Source organism: Vulpes vulpes, chromosome 1 (genome assembly GCF_048418805.1).
Source record: "Vulpes vulpes isolate BD-2025 chromosome 1, VulVul3, whole genome shotgun sequence".
Lineage (NCBI taxonomy): Eukaryota > Metazoa > Chordata > Mammalia > Carnivora > Canidae > Vulpes > Vulpes vulpes.
Genome location: NC_132780.1, coordinates 177260317 through 177280779, shown reverse-complemented (window position 1 = coordinate 177280779; position 20463 = coordinate 177260317). Strand labels below are relative to the sequence as shown.

Below are 20463 nucleotides of genomic sequence, written 5' to 3'. Positions count from 1 at the left end.
ATCACAGGATTGCCAGATAAATATACCAGGGAGATAAATGTGTCCTCACAAAGTGTTGTAAAATAAAAGAGAATGAAAGTACCAAGAGCAGTTTCCTGTGAGCTAACTGCATGACACTGCCAGCCCCCCAGGCAGAGCCCAATATGTCCCACACCTCCAGGGCCACCCTTGGCCCCCTGAGGCTTTGGGAACCACAATGGAGTGTTGGCTTCATCTACATTGGTGATTGTGACCTGCCTGTAACTCTTAGATCTAATTATGGAACTAGGCAGTGCATTTTTTCCTGTATTTTTATTTGTTGTAGAAAACAGCAACACAGTGGGAAAAATCATCCATGTTCCCGCTATTCTAATAAACCAAGTATTTCCTTCTTTCAAATGTTATTTTTTTAAGATTAGTTACTTATTTATTCATGAGAGACACAGAGAGAGAGGCCGAGACCTAGACAGAGGGAGAAGCAGGCTCCCTGAGGGGAGCTTGATGTGGGACTCCATCTGGGTACTCAGGGACCACACCCTTAGCCGAAGGCAGACGCCCAACCTCTGAGCCACCCAGGCGCCCCTCCAATGTTATTTTTAGTCCTTGTAGGTATGTGCCACTTCATCACTTAGTTGGTAATCAGATCATCTTGTATGCCTGGCAAGGAAATTACAGTAGCAATTTCTAATCTTTTGAGCTTGTGATACTCTCTTGACATTGGCTAATTTTGCTTATAGACATGTCCCCTTAACTCCCCTGTTAAGTTAAAGACATAAACAATAACAAATTTTTAAGGTATAATTTACATACAATAAAATTCATTCATTTTGAGTGTGCAGTTCAGTGAGTTTAAGAAATGCATATACCTTGTAACCACTTCACAGTCAAGATATAGAATATTTCCACCACCCCAAAAGCTTCCTGTGTTGTCTTTTCTCAGACAGCCTCCCCCTAAATTTTGAGACAACGTAAATAAATTTTGCATGTTGTTTAAGGACATAAGTAGTCACGCATAAAGAGATGATTGAGAATAAACACTAAACTCAGGATAGTGGATACCTCTGGAGGATGGAGGGTCGAGTGATGAGGTGGGTTGGGAAGATGGGGAGAGACACACAAGGGCTTTCTTTCTTTTTTAAAAAATAAATTTTATGTATTAATGTCTACACCCAATGTGGGGCTCAAACTCCCGATTTTGAGATCAAGAGTCGCATGCTCAGGGTGCCTGGCTGGTTCACTTGATAGAGCATGCAATTCTTGATCTCGGAGTTGTGAGTTTGAGGCCCATGTTGGGTGCACAGATTACTTAAAAAAGAGTTGCATGGTCCTCCAACTGAGGCAGCCAGGCACCCCAGTGTTTGATTTCTTAAACAGGGAGATGCATATGTAGATGTTCATCATGTTACTATAAAAGTGTCATTTGTAGGAAGGAGAAAAAATAGAATTGCATTGTTTGGGTTAGTTACTCTAGATCAAAGGTCAGCAAACTTTCTGTAGAGGGCTAGATGGTAACTATTTTAAGCTTTGCAGGCTGTCTGTTCCATCTCTGAGGAGTTTCCACAGAGGAATGCCACTCAGCTGTGCTGCTGTACCACAGAAGCAGCCACAGACAATATGTAAATAGATGAGTGTAGCTCATTTAGTGTTCCAATAAAACTTTACTTAGGAACAACACACAATGGGCCCAATTTGGCCCTCAGGCCATGGTTTGCTGACCTGTGCTCTAGATCAGTGGCCCTTACCTTTCCTCTTGGCTCCCTCTCCATTCTCCCAGTGACCCATATCGCGTTTCCATCTCTAACAATTCATCACAGTTCACCAAGGGACTCATACATCTGGGAAGGATAGTGTCCCAGGGAAGGTCCTAGGTGGTATGGGGTCATTTTGAAGTCATAAAACTACAACGCTGATCTTAATGACTATCATCAAGCTCCATCACAACTGCCTACAGCTGTGTTTTTCTAGCCTTTCTTTTTCATCTCTTTGTTGATGCAACTTCAGTTTTCAAACTTGAATTTCATGAAACCAGCTTTTATTTGGGCTTTTGCAAAATATTTTGGAGGGTTGTACCCACGTGATTTCCAGATTAGAAGTGTATATGGAAGGGAAAAAAAGATAACTGCGAAATAAGGTGATGGATAAATTAACTTGATTGGGGGGATGATTTCATGATGTATATAATATATCAGAGAATCACATTGTACACCTTAAACACACACAGTGTTTATGTGTCCATCATACCTCAATAAGACTTGGGGAGAAGGAGTGTCTGTGGAAGGCAGCTCAGAAGGGTTTGGCCTCCCCTGACAAGTGTGTGTTTGTTCCCAGGACGATTATATGGAAGCCTTGGCCAGGCTCCACCTCACCGTGACCAGGGCCTACAAAGTGAACACCGATATCAACTTCGAAGTGTTCATTCATAAAGTGGATGGTCTGTCAGATGACCACAAAATTGAAACCCAAAGAGATATTCACCAGAGGGCAAATGATGACCTGGCAGATGCTGGATTAGAAAAAATTCACCTCAGGTGAGAACAGGAGCCCTCTGGGATCGCAGTTAACAACAACAACAAAAAAAAGCAGGTGTGAAGTCCAGAGTCACAATGAGTGGTTTGGTGTTCATCTGTTTACCCTATTTGTGCTGTATACATTGGGACAGTATTTGGGAAAAGCAAGCTTTGCACGTGCTAATTCTGATTTTTGGTGGGATATTTTTGTTTTGTTTTTTTTAAATTTTATCTATTTATTCGTGAGAGACAGAGAGAGAGAGAGACACAGGCAGAGGGAGAAGCAGGCTTCCTGCAGGGAACCCAATGTAGGACTCGATCCCAGGAACCCAATGTAGGACTCGATCCCAGGACCCCAGGATCACACCCTGGGCCTAAGGCCAATGCTCAGTCGCTGAGCCAGCCAGGCATCCCTGTTTTTGTTTTTTAAACAAATGGTCAAAGCATTCCCCACATATGAAAAACATAACATAAAACTTAAGGACATAATCGAGGAAGTTAATCACTGCTGAAGTTTACAATTTGTGATGAATACAGTAGTATTTATAGTCTCGAGTAAAAGAGAACTCTGAAGAGGATTCAAATAGAAATACAGAGGAAAACCACTTCTCTGTCAGTTTTTTTAAAAGATTTTATTAAGTAATCTGTACACCCAGAGTGGGGCTTGAATTTACAACCCCAAGATCAAAAGTCACATGCTCCACCGACTAAGCCAGCCAGGTGCCCCTCTATGAATTTTATTTATGGGGAGGTGTACACATCATTCAATTTACAAATCAGGAAATGGAAAGATAAGATGCTTCAATACCAATAACATACGCATTACTAACCCAAGAGGTGTGCGTAAAGATGACCTGCTGTGGATTCTTTTGCAGAATGTAAGGAAGCTTGTATGGGCACACAGCACTGCAATTTTTAAGCCTTCCAGTCCAGCCAGTCAGCAGATGAGAATGGGCACAATCCTTGCTTTTTGGGAGTTGGAGGAATTGCTTGTTAAGTCATGGTTCACTTTTTACCGAGGTCATTTGGAACGTGTGTGTAGGGACTGTAGACACAGGGAGCAGGGCACTGGTGTTGTGACAGCCTAAGCAATCTGTTCTCCAGTCAAAAGGAAAATGTGATGAAATACCGTTTTCTCTTTCAGCTTCTATTTGACAAGTATATATGATCATTCAATATTTGAAGCTTTTAGCAAAGTGGTTCAGAAACTGATTCCGCAGCTCCCCACCCTAGAGAATTTGCTAAACATCTTTATCTCAGTAAGTAAATAATATCATCCTGGTAGAACCATTTGCAGAATTTTAGAATAACATTGCAAGCGTGAAAACAGTCTTATTTCTGCTTGCTCTTATGGCACTGCAAGGTCACTGAAGGATTACTTTGGAAGAATGCTCCTATATACTGTTTTATGTTCTTTAAAATCTAACTCCCCAAACCATTCCTGTACTTCCCTGATATAATTAGAGTGTTTATTAAAGTTGTAGGCAGTCGTTCAATGTTGATAGAGCCCTATGAGATGTAGGAAGCAGTAAGGGTGGTTGGGGCAATAAGATATAATACTATTTTATATTTTATATGTTTAACCCTGGGGGTTTAACCCTGTGATGAGCTGGCTGAATGAGCCCTATAAACCGTCAGCTCTAGGCAAGCTCTGCTGTTGACTTGAGTCAGACTTGGTGGTGGTACTCATATTTACTCTGTCACTCCACCGTTTGGAGTTTGTTTAGATTTTTAAAATTTATTTTATTTTAAAATTTACAGTCAGCAAAATTAGTGTTTTTGCTTGCCTTTTCCTAACTGCAGGTACATCTCTAAGAACCAGGAAACAGTGGCCAATTTGTTTACCTACAGTAAATAATTGATGAAAAATAAGAATTCCCCATGTCTTATGCAAATCCATTATAAAGCTTTATGTGAGGTTGTAATAAAATAGAACATTTTTAGCAAATTAATTTTTGTTCATTCATATTTTACAGTGAGGATAGCATGTAATTTTTTATAAGTGGTGACATGTTCTCAAATCAGCTGTCCCTTTAAGATAGCATATTCTTTTTGTTTCAGAATTCTGGAATTGAAAAGGCATTTCTCTTTGATGTGGTCAGTAAAATTTATATTGCAACTGATAGTACCCCAGTGGATATGCAAACCTATGAGCTCTGCTGTGATATGATCGATGTCGTTATTGACATTTCTTGTATTTATGGGTAAGTAAAATATTCTTGAAGGCTACAATCAAACCATACTTCAGATTAGAAAATGAAACCTTTCATAACCTTTATAACATTTGCATTTACTTACTTGATTTTAATACTTGTGTTTTAAATGACTGAGATCTATAAATAAATATACCACTTAGCATGCAATAACAACAAAAATCATTGAGTTAATGCCTGACATTCTGCTAATAAGTGTATTGCATACATTATAACATTTAATTCCCCACTATTCCATGAGGTGCAATTTCCTATCCCCATTTCACAGATGGGGGAAGTGAGGTTCAGAGTGGTTAAGTTTCTAGCCCCTGCTCACACTGTCAATAAAGGACAGAACTAGAATTTAAACTCAAGTCTGATTCCTGGTTCTTCTGAAAAATCTGTCATCATATCATAATGTCATACACACTTGGGAGAGACTAATAGGATCCTCCAACTCTAAATACATATCTCATATTAACAACAGTTCTGTTACTTTCTTCATTATAGGAAAGAACTGCTGGGTTTTCTTTAACACACTTTGCCTTCTTTTAGGAGCAGCAGAGAATTACAAAACTAAGCTAACATTATTACCTGTTTATTATTACTCTATTTCTTAGAGTCTTAGGAAACAGAACTTCCTGTACACTTAAAATATTATAAAATAAGCAAGGAGTGAAGAAAATTGATTGTGGTACCAGACATAGAAACAATTCCACATATTTTAAATTTCTTGGGTGTTGTATAGAGTGAATGGATATGAACTAGTTTGTCTCTCTTACTAAGATATCAAGTTGTTGCTGTTGATTTATGTTGGATCTTACATGCTTATCCAATCATTTTTTTTAAAGATTTTATTTATTCATGAGACACACACACACAGAGAGAGAGAGAGAGAGAGAGAGAGATACAGAGACACAGAGACACAGGCAGAGGGAGAAGCAGGCTCCATGCAGGGAGCCTGACATGGGACTCGATCCCAGGTCTCTAGGATCACACCCTGGGCCGAAGGCAGGCGCCAAACCGCTGCGCCATCCAGGGATCCCCGCTTATCCAATCATTGATGCGTAAAGTTCTTGTTCTTCCTCTTTACTCACCAGCTGTAACCTGCCTCACCTGGCCACCTCTGTCAGCTTTGGTGAGGGTCTTGGTCTCCCCATTTCTCTCTTCCTCTGAAAATCCTTTGCCCCTCAGTTCAGATTCTTTGTCTTATACACACATGCACGCAGGGTCCCTTCCATTATGAAATAGGGAAAGTGATACTTACAAGACCACAGTAAGGATGACATATCACCTGGTAGGCTCTGGATAAATGTAGCTGCCATTATTATTATTATTATTATTATTATTATTAAACATTGTCATTTAGCTTTAGAAACAGACCTTATTCCCTAAGATTACTGCCTTTTTAGTAGTATTATTAAACACTGCCATCTGGCTTCAGAAATAGACCTTGTTTTCTGAGATCACTGCTATACAGCATTCTATTGTTTTTTAAACACTAAGTGGATGACCTTGAAATAGTCATGGAAACTGAATGTATCCTGATTATAGTCTAGGTTGTCGTGGTAATCAAATACCATAAACACAATTAATCTGGCACCTATTTAATGATATGCATAATTATTATTGTGCCATATGGTAATTAGATGTAAGTGCTAAGCTGTTCATGTAAATGATGTTAATCAGAGTTCCTTTTACCCAGCTAAAACAAACATGAGGAGGGTGGCAGTAGGAGGAGTCAGATTGTTTTTCTGTGGCAGCGTGCAGTGTTCCTGAGAACCTGTCAGGTTCAGTAAGAACCAGTCTGGGTCACCCGTTGGCTGTGGGCCCTGGAGTTTCCCCAGTGTTTGCTGGAGCCACAAGGAGCCAGCCCAGTTGACTGGCAGCAGCCGAGGAAACAGGCTTGCTGCCAGTTCCCAGATGCTCCATGGAGACCGGCATGGCCCCGAGGCAGGTGACCTGGTGCCTGGGTCAGCCTGCTCAGGCATCTGTGGAGCTTCTGCTCTGCAAGCGCACGCATACAAGCACCACACTTTCTAAAATCCATTGCAGCTGCCTCTATTTTCACTGCTTGGTGAATGCAAATTTGAGTAGTAGCATGTAGCTGTTGGAGTTGTACTACATCACTAGTTTTTACTCATAAGTTTTTGGATCTTTTTGGTTTTTCCAATTTGTTTAATGTTTACTTTTTTTCTGACTATGAATGCAATCCATGCTCACTGCAGAGAATATGTAAAAGCATAAAGAATAAAATTATTAAAATACCCTATAATCTCATCACCTAATGACAGTCACTATTAACATTTAATGTGTTTTAATTCTTATTTCTCTGTATAATTTTTAGGATACTGTGATCACTTTGTATATATAATTTTAAATATATCCTGCTTTATGCATTTAACATTATTACCTAAGAATTGGTGCTGTTAGTAAACAGTGTATAATGTCTGTTTACTATTTTATTTTCTTGGAAGTTTTTTAAGATTTTATTTATTTATTCATGAGAGGCACAGAGAGAGAGAGGCAGAAAATAGAGAGAAAAGCAGGCTCCATGCAGGGAACCTGATGTGGGACTCGATCCCAGGACTCCAGGATCACGCCCTGGGTGGAAGGCAGACACTCAACCACTGAGTCACTAAGGCATCCCTCTTGGAAGTTTTTATTTTATTTTATTTAAAGAATTTTGTTTATTCTTGAGAGAGAGAGAGAGAGAGAGGCAGAGACACAGGCAGAGGGAGAAGCAGGCTCCATCCTGGGAGCCTGACGTTGGACTCGATCTCAGGTTTCCAGGATCACGCTCTGGGCCAAAGGCAGACGCTAAATCGCTGAGCCACCGGGCTGCCCTTCTTGGGCGTTTTAAATGTAGTTTTCTTCATTGGGAAAAAAAAATTCAAATGTTATAGCCTATTGTTCTCAGAACATTACTTATTAGCAAGACAAATTCAGTCTAGAAAAAACAGCTAAAAATAGTACAAAGGAAGTTAAGAATTTCTATAAAGCATCTTTAATATCTGAGATCCAACACTTCTTAGAGATTTTTCTTTAATGTTTTGGTAGGTCACAGTGAATTGAATCCTTTTTTTAAAAAAAAAAAACTGTCTTCCCTGGTTTACTTTTAAGTAGCCATGTGTGTGCCAGTTTAAAATATTCTCAAAACTAAAAACTTGCATTTCCTTTGAAATACTCTATTTCAGCTTTTCATTTAATCTGGTTTGTCATCCTACCGCTTTATGGTATTTATGAGATTAAAAGCATTAACTCTGAAATTAGATTAGTTTGAGGTCCTGCCTCTACCCCCATCATCAACCTTGACCAAATTATCCTATTTCCCCTAGCCTCAGTTCCTCAATGCCTAGCTTAGATGATTTTTAGGCTAGATGATAGATAATTCAGGATAAAAACTTAAAATGGTGCCTGTGACATTGTAAATGTTGGCTCTTACTCTGCAAAGGGATCATGTTGCACTTGCCGTGTTACTGTGTTGTATTAATAAGGTCTAGCACAATTCCAACTAAGTTAAACTTCTGATCAATTATTCATTAATTTTGGAAATAAAAATACACACATACATACATATATATGCACACACAGTTTTGGATAAGGGGGAAAGTTCCAGGGAAGTGTTCCTTTGCCTATAAGGAAAGGACATATAACTCTGATTACGTCAGTGTCTTCAGAGGGTCCAGTTTTGTTTTTTTTAATTTTATTTATTTGTTTGTGAGAGAGGGGGAGAGACAAAGAAAATGAGCGCAGAGGGGAGTGGTGGAGAGGGGCAGAGGGAGAGGGAGAAGCAGGCTCCCCACTAATGAGGGAGCCGGTTGTGCGGCTCCATCCCAGGACCATGAGCTGATGACCTGAGCCAAAGGCAGAAGCTTAACCACTTAACCATTTAACCAGCTGAGCCACCCAGGTGCTCCTGGAGGGTCCAGTTTTGATCATTAAAGGACATAATAATAATAATAGTGGTTAACCATGCATTTTACATGGTCTCAGAACTGTGCTCAGTGCTGTATATCTCTTATTTCATTGCATTGGGAAACTTAGAGGTAATTACTGTTAGTATACAGATGAGGAAATTGAGGTTCAAAGAAGTTATTCACCTTGTTCCAGTTCATGTAATAAGTGAGCTGGGGTTCAAACATGAGTCATCTGTGTCTGTAGGCCACACCTTTTCTTAAATAGACCAGTATATTTATTTAATGTTTTATTTTGAAAAAATTTCAAACCTACCGAAAATGTGCAAGGATAGTCCAGTGAACTCCTGTATGATACCCTTCACTGGGATCCACCAATTCTACCAATTTGCCATAGTTGCTCTCTCTTTTTCTAATACATTTTGTGGTTTGTTTTGCTGAACCATATGAGAGTGAATTGCAGACATCATGATTCTTTGATCCTAGCCACTTACTTGAGTGTATGTCTCTTTAAAAAAAATAGACATTCTCAAATAAAATCTTAAAAAAAGGGGGGGGGGGGGCAGCCCCGGTGGCTCAGCGGTTTAGCGCCGCCTTTAGTCCAGGGCGTGATCCTGGAGACCTGGGATCAAGTCCCACATTGGGCTCCCTGCATGGAGCCTACTTCTCCCTCTTCTCCCTTTGCCTCTCTCTCTCTCTCTCTCTCTCTCTCTGTGTCTCTAATGAATAAATAAATAAAATCTTAAAAAAAAAACAACAACAAATTCCTAAAAAAAAAAAAAATAGACATTCTCTTATAGGACCACAGTTTAAGCATATTAAGTATATTTAGCATGGCTACATTAATGCATTATCTAATATATTGCCCATATTCAAATCTTTTTTTTTTCAAAAGATTTTATTTATTTATTTGAGAGAGAGAGACAGAGATAGTGAGAGAGAGCAGGAACCCGGAGGAGAGAGAGAAGCACGCTCTCCACTGACCAGGGAGCCTGACGTAGGGCTCAGTCTCACCACCCAGGATCATGAGCCGAGCCAAAGGCAGCCACTTAACTGACTGAGCCACCCAGGTGCCCCTCCATATTCAAATCTTACCTATGGTTCCAATTCTATCTATATTCCTGGTCCAGGACCTAGGCCAGTCTTTGGCTGTCATGTCTCCTTAGGCTTCTGTAATCTGGAATAGTCATTCAGCTCTTGGTCTTTCATCAGACCATGATTTTGACCAGCCTGGTTATTCTGTCAGAAAAAAAAAAAGAAAGAAAGAAAAAAACAAGAAACCCCTTGTGGAGGAGAGAAGAGCTAACCTTCATCCCTCACTTGTGTTCCTCAGGTGCTGGAGGGTTGCCTCCCTGCCCCAACAGCCACTCATTGTGTCAGTAGGAAGGGACTGTCATACACTATGTACATTCTTGTGATTGTGTGTTTCTAAGACTGCTGAAAGGCACCGTGATTGTAAACAAATTCTCATTATGATTATCATTGTGTGTATTAAAGCTGGTTTCTCTCACTGAGTTATAATTTATAGTTTTTTCTTAATGGTCACATGTTCTGGTTTCTGTCTCCATTTAGTCTCAAAGAAGATGGAGCAGGAACCCCCTATGACAAGGAGTCAACAGCCATTATAAAGCTGAATAATACAACAGTTCTTTATTTAAAAGAAGTGACAAAGTTCCTGGCTCTTGTTTGCTTTGTCAGAGAGGAAAGCTTTGAAAGAAAAGGTAATTTGTGTGTGTGTGTGTGTGTGTGTGTGTGTGTGTGTGTGTGTGTGTGATTTAAGTGAAGCATTTCATTTCAGACTATACTGCTCCTACTGTTTGTTGAATGGGGACAGTCAGCAGCATGCCTCTTGAAGCTCCCAGCTTGAGTCCCAGGTCCCCTGGGCTCCTGCCCATGTCTGTCAGGCTTCTGGGATCCTTGAACCAGCCTGCCCTCTAGTGATGCAGCTGCCATGAAGTGGAAATGGCACCAGACAATCCTCCCAGGGGCTCTAGCTTTTTCTTAAAAGCTTGTTGCCAGGCTGTAAAGTCTCTTGCCAGGGAGGGCCCAGCAGCCTGTAGGGAGGGTCAAGGCCTCCTTCGTGGTCCACTCCTCTGGAAGGAAGGTCTTAGGGACCATGTGACCATTTGAGATCCCTGTGTAAAGGAGAGAACTTGTAGAACGTTAAAGCTGGATGTATTTATTTATTTATAAAAAGATTTTATTTATTTATTCATGAGAGACACAGAGAAAGGCGCAGAGACATAGACAGAGGGAGAAGCAGGCTCCCTGTGAGACTCGATCCCAGGACCTCAGAATCACTATCTGAGCCAAAGGCAGACACTCAACAACTGAGCCACCCAAGCATCCCATTCTTAATATTTTCTTTAGAGTTTTTCAGACTTTTTCATCTGTAGCTATGTCTCTATCTATATGGGATAATATGATAAATACTACTTGACAACCTTCACTGAATTTATTACAGACATCTTTCTCATTCACTAGGCCTTTTTTCTTACCTTATCATTTTAATAATTGTTAGTTTCGGGATCCCTGGGTGGCGCAGCGGTTTAGCGCCTGCCTTTGGCCCGGGGCGTGATCCTGGAGACCCGGGATCGAATCCCACGTCAGGCTCCCGGTGCATGGAGCCTGCTTCTCCCTCTGCCTGTGTCTCTGCCTCTCTCTCTCTCTCTCTGTGTGACTATCATAAATAAATAAAAATTAAAAAAAAAATGTTAGTTTCTTTTATTATTAAAAATTTATATTGTTTTTAGATTTTAATGTAAATAATCTGCGATGGCCTTCCTTACACTGAATATTTGTGTACATATTGGTTATTTCCTTAGGAAAAACTTCAACAATGGAATTACTTAGATGGAATTACTTAGATCCAAGGGCAGGGTAGGCACGTTTTGGTGGCTTCTAATACGTATGATCAAAATGTCCTTCTGAAAGATGTTATGGGTTTATGCTACTAAGAGTATATAAGTGTGTCCATTTTGCTGTATTCTTATCAATATTGTATATTAGCACTAAAAAAATTATTAAAAACTAATCTTGTTTGAATTTATATTTCCTTGCTTCTTGGTAAAGTTGTGTATTTTTCCTATGTTTAATGACTGTTATCAACCAAATTCCCTTTTGTGTTCTTGGCCTTCAAAACTTCTAATTGAATCTTGTTAATCTTTCACTCCTTAGTTTCATCTTGCTGAAAATAAGAATAGGCTCCTGGAATTCTGAACATAGACAAGACCATACCTTGTTTCATTCTCTCAATTATAGATGATTTTACGCACACCAAGGAACTATAAAGTGACTTTCTCTCAAAGTCTTCCTACCAGTGTATGGCAGTCAGATTCCTGGACTTGCCCTACATAGAATCGGTTGTGTACATTGTGCTTTGTACTGTCATATATATACTTCCTTGGTTAAAGATATTTCCAGAATTTATATTTGGTGATTAATATTTCATGTTGATTTTGGAAGCTAAGTAAAATAAAAGTAATACAAATAGTACAACTAGAGCCCCCAAAACATCTAGGTTAGCAGCAGGTCCTAAAATTTAGGGTATGTTAGCATCAACCCAGAGAGCTTGTTTATTTTGAACTGATTTTAGATTTAATAGAAAAGTAGTAAAAATAGTTTACTACTTAAAAAAAAAATACATATTCCTCATCTAATTTCCCAAATGTTAACATCTTATATGCTATAGATAGTTATGAAAAATAGGGAATCACTATTGGCATAATACTAATTAATAGTATTAGTAAATTAATTAGTATCCATTAAAAAACCATAGACCTTATTTAGATTTCACCATTTTTCCAAAAATGCCCTTTTTTTCTGTTCTAGGATTCCAAATCGATTTAGTTGTTATCCCCCCCTAGTGTTCTCCAGTCTCTGACAGTTGTCTTTCATGACCTTGACACTTCTGAGGACTACTGATCAATTATTTTGTAGAGTGTTCCCTCCAGTCAGGCTTCTCTGCTGTTTCCACCCAGTTGGAACAAGATTATGCACTTTGACAAGAATGTGTCCTTCTTGGTGCATCATATCAAGCGGTTCAGGATGCTGATAAGTCTTATTACTGGTGATGTTGACCTTGATTTAGTTAAGGTAACGTCTGCCAGGTTTTATCACTGGAAAGTTCCTCTTTCCCTTTGTAGTTAATAAATGCTTTCAAATGATGTAAAGCCTCTTCCTCCTCACACCTTTGCCCACTAATTTTAACATCCATCTGTGGTTGTGGAAATAAATTGAAACAGGAGTTTATCATGTGGGTCTTTGTAAGGTACTGCTAAGCCACCTAGGTGGGATCATCTCTGAGGATAGGCAGATTTGGTAGCATTTACTAAACTAGCTAGAAACCTAGGTATTAGTTTTAATGTTTTAACTAGGAAATGACAGATTTAACCCCATCAGGTTAGGGAATCCTGGGGTGGCTCAGCAGTTGAACATCTGCCTTTGGCTCAGGGTGTGATCCTGGAGTCCCGGGATCGAGTCCTGCATCAGGCTCCCTACATGGATGGAGCCTGCTTCTCCCTCTGCCTTGTGTCTCTGCCTCGATCTCTGTGTCTCTCATGAATGAATAAATAAATAAAGTATTTAAAAAAAACCATCATGTTAAACCCATCATGTTAAATTCATGTGCTTTTTTATTTTTTTAAGGATTTTATTTATTCATGAGAGAGAGAGAGAGAGAGGCAGAGACACAGGCAGAGGGAGAAACAGGTTCTCTGCAGGGAGCCGGCTGTGGGACTCGATCCTCGGACTCCAGGATCATGCCCTGAGCCAAAGGCAGATGCTCAACCACTGAGCCACCCAGGTGTCCCCTCATTTTTTAAGTGATTATCTCTATTTGCCTGGGATGGAAGGACTTCCAAGGACAGGAGACCTTCAGAGCTGATACTGGGAACGTCCTAGGCAAACAGGGCAAATTGGTCACCCTGGGGATTAGGTGGTTGTCATTGAAAACAAAACTTAATGCTTATAAATGCATAAAATAGTTTGGTTTTATAGCTTTACTTTTTCCTCTTTCTTAAAGATTTTATTTACTCTTAAGAGACAGAGAGAGAGAGGCAGAGGGAGGAGCAGGCTCTATGCAGGGAGCCTGATGTGGAACTTGATCCCAGGTCTCCAGGATCAGGCCCTTGGCTGAAGGCAGTGCTAAACCGCTGAGCCACCCGGGCTGCCCTACTTTTTCTTCTTTAAAGATTTTTATTTTTAAGTAATCTCTCAACCCAACAAGGACTCAGACTTCCAATCCCAAGATCAAGAGTCGCAGGCTCTTCTAACTGAGCCAGCCAGGCGTCCCTGTTTTTGTTGCTTTAATCTCATATTGTAGAGTCCTGTTGGCGCAGATAACGGACCCTTGTTGATGAGCTTTTCCTCATGCTGGGTCTCTGTCTGAGTTTTCATTAATGATCTCTGTGACTACTTTGGCAGAAAGGAGAGGATCAAAAGCAAATGTGGAGTTTTCAGCCTTGGCTGCACGTTATAGGTACCTTGGGAAAGGAGGCGGCTAAAAAATATGGAAATCTGGGCCCTCCTCCAAACAATTAGAATAGAATTCCTGGGAGAAGGGCCTATGAATTGTTAAATTGTTTTAAGTACCCTGGATGTTTTTATTGTACGGCTAGGGTTGAGAACCTCTGAAGCAGAGAAGGATGTGGAACCATCATGTAACCGTTTGTGGTGGTGAAGATAGTGTTTGTTCTGTTGGAGTCTCTCTTCTTGAACATTTCAAAAGCTTTTAGTGAAAAGGTTGAAAGAAATGGCAGCCACTTGATATGAATGCTTCCTTTAAAAACCTCAGTTGTGAATTTTTACTTTTAAAACTTCAAATGCAGCAAGATAACTTTTAGGTTTTAAATTGTGAAGGTGATGGGACGCCTGGGTGGCTCAATGGTTGAGCATCTATCTGCCTTTGGCCCAGGGCATGGAGTCCTGGGGTCAAGTCCCACATCCAGCTCCCTGCATGGAGCCTGCTTCTCCCTCTGCCTGTGTCTCCGCCTCTCTCTCTCTGGGTCTCTCATGAATAAATAAATAAAATCTTTAAAAAAACTGTGAAGATGAGTAAGTTCAGACTTGTCAGGAACTACCAACAGATTATTTCTGCAAGTTGACTTTTCACTGAGCCAAAGTTTTTCTAGCTAAACTTTCTTCCTAAGGCAGTTGGTTGCATATATAGGCAAAGGATTTTGAGGTGGTTCTCATATCTTCTATCCATATTCCCACTAAATAAAATCATTTCTTTGCTCCTTGTTTATTTTCTTTTAATTACGTGCTTTGTTTGGAAGATGGTCTCAAGAAACAAAAATGATGAAGTAGGGAAATGAGACAGGGAAGGTAGAAAAGCCACCCATAGTGGTGTCGATGAGTAGATTTATGTTCACTCCCAATAAGAGAATCTCTGAGAAGCTGTGTGGAACAAACTCAGAATCACCCCAGTTCAGTATGGGAGACTGCAACATTTTTTATTTATTTATTTTTATTTTTAGAATTTTATTTAAATTCAACTTGCCAACGTATAGTATAACACCCAGTGCTCATCTCATCACGGGCCCTCCTTAATGCCCATCATCCAGTTACCCTATCCCTCCACCCACCACTCCTTCTGCAACCCTTTGTTTGTTTCCCAGAGTTAGGAGTCTCTCATGGTTTGTGAAAGACTGCAACATTTATCTACCTTCCTCCACCATGCCCCTGTTTGAGGGGTGCCCTCAAAATATTCATTCCCATATCCCTGGTAGCTGTCTGTGTGTGGTCAAGGCAGTTATGTGGTACCAAAGAAAGCCTTAGACAGAAAATGAATGTTTATTTTTTAAGGCTTTATTTTATTTTAAAGATTTTATTTATTTGAGAGGGAGAGAGAGAGCATGAGCAAGGGGAGGGGCAGAGGGATAAGCAGACTCCTCACAGGCTGGGGAGCCCCACACAAGGCCCAGTTCCAGGACCCTGATGTCAGGAACCCAGCTGAAGTCAGCCACTCAACCAAGTCACCCAGGTGCCACAAGATTTTGTTTTTAAGTAATCTCTACACTCAAAATGGGGCTCAAGCTCACAACACTGAGATCAAGAATCATATATTCTACTGACTGAGCCAGCCAGGTGCCCGGGGCTTATTTATTTCTTACTACTTTCCCCCTTATTCCAGTAGTCTTGCCTTTAGGATTATCACTTAAGGGTTTTATTGCACTGTGGTCACTGTCACTTCAGAAGCAGCAGAGGGCGCCACGCAGAGAGTTTCCTGCTTCTGGAAGTTGAGCTAGTGTTTCCTCCAGGACACTTGCGGTTATATGACTACTTTGAAGAATTTCACTTGTTGGCTTGAATCCCAGTTCTTTTATTTTGGTTAGGGCTTTGGAAGCATCACCTCAGTGGATAGAAATGATTGTTGGGCTAGTTATTCTAATGAATTTAAAGATAGCAAATAGAACCAACGACCTTAAAAAGAAAAAAAGAACCAACTGCCTTATCCTAAGTGGTATAAACATAATGTTGCTCTCAACACTTTTACAAATTAGTGTAATGAAAAATGCACCCAAGGGAGATCCCTGGGTGGCTCAGCGGTTTAGAGCCTGCCTTTGGCCCAGGGCCTGATCCTGGAGACCAGGGATCGAGTCCCACATCAGGCTCCCTGCATGGAGCCTGTTTCTCCCTCTGCCTGTGTCTCTGCCTCTCTCTCTCTCCCTCTCCCTCCCTCCCTCCCTCCCTCCCTCTCTGTGTCTCTCAGGAATAAATAAATAAAATCTTAAAAAAAAAAAAAAGAAAAATGCACCCAAGATTTGGGATTATCTTTTTTTTTTTGTTTTATTTATTGATTCATGAGAGACACACAGAGGCAGAGACAGAGGCAGAGGGAGAAGCAGGCTCCATGCAGGGCACCCGATGCGGGACTCTGTCCTGGAACTGTGGGATCATGCCCTGGGCCAAAGGCAGACGCTCAACCACTGAGCCACCAAGGTGTCCCTGAGATTATCTTTTATTCCATTCCTGTACCAGTAATTTCAGAAAACAACAGAAGATTCTCCCCTACTATTTCTGCATTTAAAATTCACTTAGTATTGAGTGAGTGTCATTGGTCATTGAACTTCTGAGCTTGGAATTGACCTGAGGTGACTACTACCACTCCAAGGTCAGGGACTTTGCCTTTCCCAGGGCTTCTGACAATGGCTTAAATATAATAGATTTTCAGTAAGTATTGATTGGTTGAATGATGAATATTGGAGCTTTGAGATCTTAGCCACATTTCAAGTCAGGGTCGGCCACCACTCAGTCAATTTAATAATCCCTTTTGAGGAGAAATAATAAACATCTCATGGAAGATATGTCTTAATTGTAAGAAATCTTGAATTCTGGGGGCACGTGAGTGGCTCAGTGGTTGGGCATCTTGCCTTTGGCTCAGACTGTGATCCAGGGGTCCTGGGATTGAGTGGTATAAACATAATGTTTGGAGCTTGCTTCTACCTCTGCTCATGTCTCTGCCTCTCTCTCTGTGTCTCTCATGAATAAATAAATAAAAATCTTAAAAAAAAAAAGAGATCTTGAATTCTAATAGGTCAAAAAATGTGCATTTCAGTTGGTTCTTCAATATTACAGGTCATAGACATCTTTGAAAATGTGGTCTCTCTTCTGGAACCTTTCCTTAGGAAAATGTGGACATTCACAAAACTTTGCATGCGATTCCTGAAGCCCAGCTGCAGAGCTTTGAGGGAAATCTGTGGACCTTCTGTTGAGGCTGCTCTAGTAGATTGTCCTGACCATAGCATGACATGACAAGAGGAGATTATTACTTCTGTGTGACATTTCTAATTATTTTGTTTTCTTCCCCAGGGCTTATTGACTATAATTTTCATTGTTTCCGGAAAGCCATCCATGAGGTTTTTGAGGTGAGAATGAAAATGGTGAAATCACGGAAGGTTCAGAATCGGATGCAAAAGAAGAAAGGAGCCACCCCCAATGGGACCCCAAACGTGCTCCTGTAGTGAGGCTTCGCGAGTATCTTTGCAAGTCAGACCTTTTGAGGCTGCTGCCCTGTGTTGCACTAACGGAAGAGGAAAAAGGAGATTGGGACACATGATGTATTTGTTGTAAAAAAAAAAAAAAAAATCCTGCAACCCTCTTGATCTTTTTTAAATAAAGTGAGCACTTTGAAGCCGAAACTTGTATTTTAACAACGAAGTCAAATCTACTGTAATTTCCTTACACAAATGTAAACTTTTATGGTCTGTAGTCAGAAACTCCGATGTGAGGACTGCCAGGAACTGTATATATTTTGCTCTTTTTCATGTTTTTTTTTCTTTGAACTTTGATAAGACAACTTTTCTAAGCTTTTTTCTGTACTTGGTGTCAAGGACATGCATACTGTAGGGTAGTTCAGATCTATATGGCAATCAGAAATCAAAAAAGCAATGCACTGGCAATGATTTTTTTTTTTTTTTTTTACAAATTTGGGAATCTTTGCTACTAATTGTTGAGAAAAATCATTTTTCAGTGGAGCTGAGACAGATCGGGGCGGCAAGCTCCAGGAGCAATAAGAACTGTCTCCTGTTTATAACTGGTATAAATGGGAGTTTTGTTGAATAATATTAGCACCAAACTTATCTAAAAATTTCTATAGCTGTGGCAGTACTTCCCTACTGAACAGTTTTTACAAAGCTCTTTACCTCAACACACATCTCTAGAATCATTTTATACAGAGAGGTTATTCCTTTTTGCTGCATTACTGTTCTTTAGAATCTTCGGGACCAGATTTCCAAAATGGTGCCAATCACTGGAGAGAAATAAGAATGTTGCTGAATTTCAGGGTTTCTGGAGGCTTTTCTGTACCTGCCACTTAGGCTGAAGTAACATCAGAGGTAACGTGGTTTCCCAAATGTAGGTGATTGGTACCTACAGGTTTAAAAATATATATATACAATTTGTATGTTTGGCCGCTGTGAGATGGGTCTGTTGTGCAACATTTAAAATGTTTATTTAGGATCATAACCACAGGGAATGTCTCAGATCTCTCCCAAAGCGCATAATGCTGGTGAGCACATTTGTCACCACTGAGTCTCCTGCTCATCCATGACAGTGTGCCTTGTGGACTCTGCTTGTTCCCACCTTCTGATTGAACTAGAGCTCAGCTTGCCAGCAGCACACTCTGCACAGCTGAAAAGCCATCCTGCAAACCCCTAACAATCGGCGGGAAGAGGACGGCCAAAGGAGGCATTACAGTTAGCTATGTGTTTGTTTCTGTGAAATTCTTCCACTTAAATTTACTTTAGACTTTCAGGATATTAAGGGACTCCTAAATCTCCCCTCATCCCAAACCATTCCTAGTAGATAATTCTATGTCTGTCCCAAGGGTCAGTGTCCTAAAGCATACTTGAGAGTGTTAGAAAATAATTTTATGTATGTATTTATTTTTAAGCAAAGACTCATAAGGAAATCGAAGCTGGTCCTAGCAAAATGTACCAAGTTCCTAAAGCGACTTAACCTTAAAACTATCCTACTATCTGTGTCTTCCTTCCATCCTCTCTCCCTCCCTCCCCAAGTCCTATTCCTTTGAGGCTGCTAACTACAATGCAAGATGGTAGCTGATTCAGGTATAAGATTTGAGTCCTCCCAAGGGTCCGTGCATTTTGGAAGGAAATTTCTCAGAATTATTAAGGCGCCCAACTCCCTTCCTCATGATTCCTGCTCAGAAGCCTGGGTGGGTAGGAACCCAGGGTTCCAAAAGAGACTTTTCCTTAATTTCTAGACCTGTATATCCTGTTGGCTCTTTGGATCTTTGCCAACAGGCTTGGTACATATGGGTTATTCTTATAAATTTAATGTTCTAATATTTTTTACACAATCTTTCTTTTTGATTAAGCAAATAAACAATTTTCTAATGTGACTTTATCCTCAAGGTAGAGACACTTGCCTATCTGGTAAATCACACAATACTTAGGTATACATATACATATTATTGTAACCAGGAGGAGCTTCCATTTTTAAGCTGGGTGTATGATGGGTTTTTGTAAAATGTGCCTTAAAAGTCTATTACTTCAGGAGCAAATGATTCTTTGGGGGAAAAGCAAAAATAATCCTATGGCATAGGACCTGAGTTCATGGTAGTAAGTGCACTCTTTGATTGATTACACACTAATAACATAGATTACTGCCTCAAACCTGTAAGCATGGCAATGACCTCTTAGTTAAAGACAGATGTAGGAGTTATGTCTAAGTTTTCAATTTTTTTTTTAAGTCTGTGCTATTGGAATTATAAAATCTCTTCTATTCCTTTTGCATTTTATTTTTGATATGGAACTTTGCTTACCGCGATGTGTATGGCCATGTTTAGGTCTCAAATCTAATGCTATAAATACAAAGCCCAAATACATGGCTACAGTGACTGCTCTGGAACATTTTGACTCATTTTCAAAGGTTGAGAACTTGATCTGTGGGGTCAATTAGAACTTCTATGTGGAGGTGAGACTGTGAATTACCATCTTTGGTTGTTTTTAGTTATGTAAATTAGCGTGTATTACCAGGGTAGAGTGTTTTTGAAGGAATATAAATTAAAAAAACAAACAAACAAAAAAAACTGGTTGGCCTTCACAGACAGTGTTATTTTGTGAGCATAATATATTTTGGACCCTTAAACATAAAAGGACTAAAAAACACAGCAATATTGTTATATACGGGTTATATGCTAATTCTGTTTGAGACATACTCCAGAAAAACGGCTGAACTGTCTTGATTATTAAAGTATGGTATGCATTTAACTTCTATAGACTGGTTGTAATTTGTAATCAAGCGCAATATTATGTTTTACTTTAAGCAGTACATTTATAATTGTTAAACCATTGCTTTCAAAGATGTTAACTGCCAATTTAAAAGCATGTATCATGCTCATGA

At 40.0% G+C, this 20463-nt stretch overlaps 1 protein-coding gene across 2 annotated transcripts in view; it reads left to right on the top strand.

Annotated features, from left to right (window-relative positions):
• RRAGD (Ras related GTP binding D) overlaps positions 1–20334 on the top strand; it is a 43188-nt gene extending 22854 nt beyond the window's left edge. For both annotated transcript variants that reach the window (XM_072737128.1, XM_025983841.2), the window contains exons 3-7: positions 2308–2507; positions 3631–3745; positions 4548–4690; positions 10168–10316; positions 17410–20334. In XM_072737128.1, coding sequence (XP_072593229.1) covers positions 2308–2507; positions 3631–3745; positions 4548–4690; positions 10168–10316; positions 17410–17561 — 759 coding nt within the window. In that variant the 3' untranslated portion in view covers positions 17562–20334. The remainder of the gene's footprint in view (positions 1–2307; positions 2508–3630; positions 3746–4547; positions 4691–10167; positions 10317–17409) is intronic.
• The last annotated feature ends 129 nt before the right edge of the window (positions 20335–20463 follow it).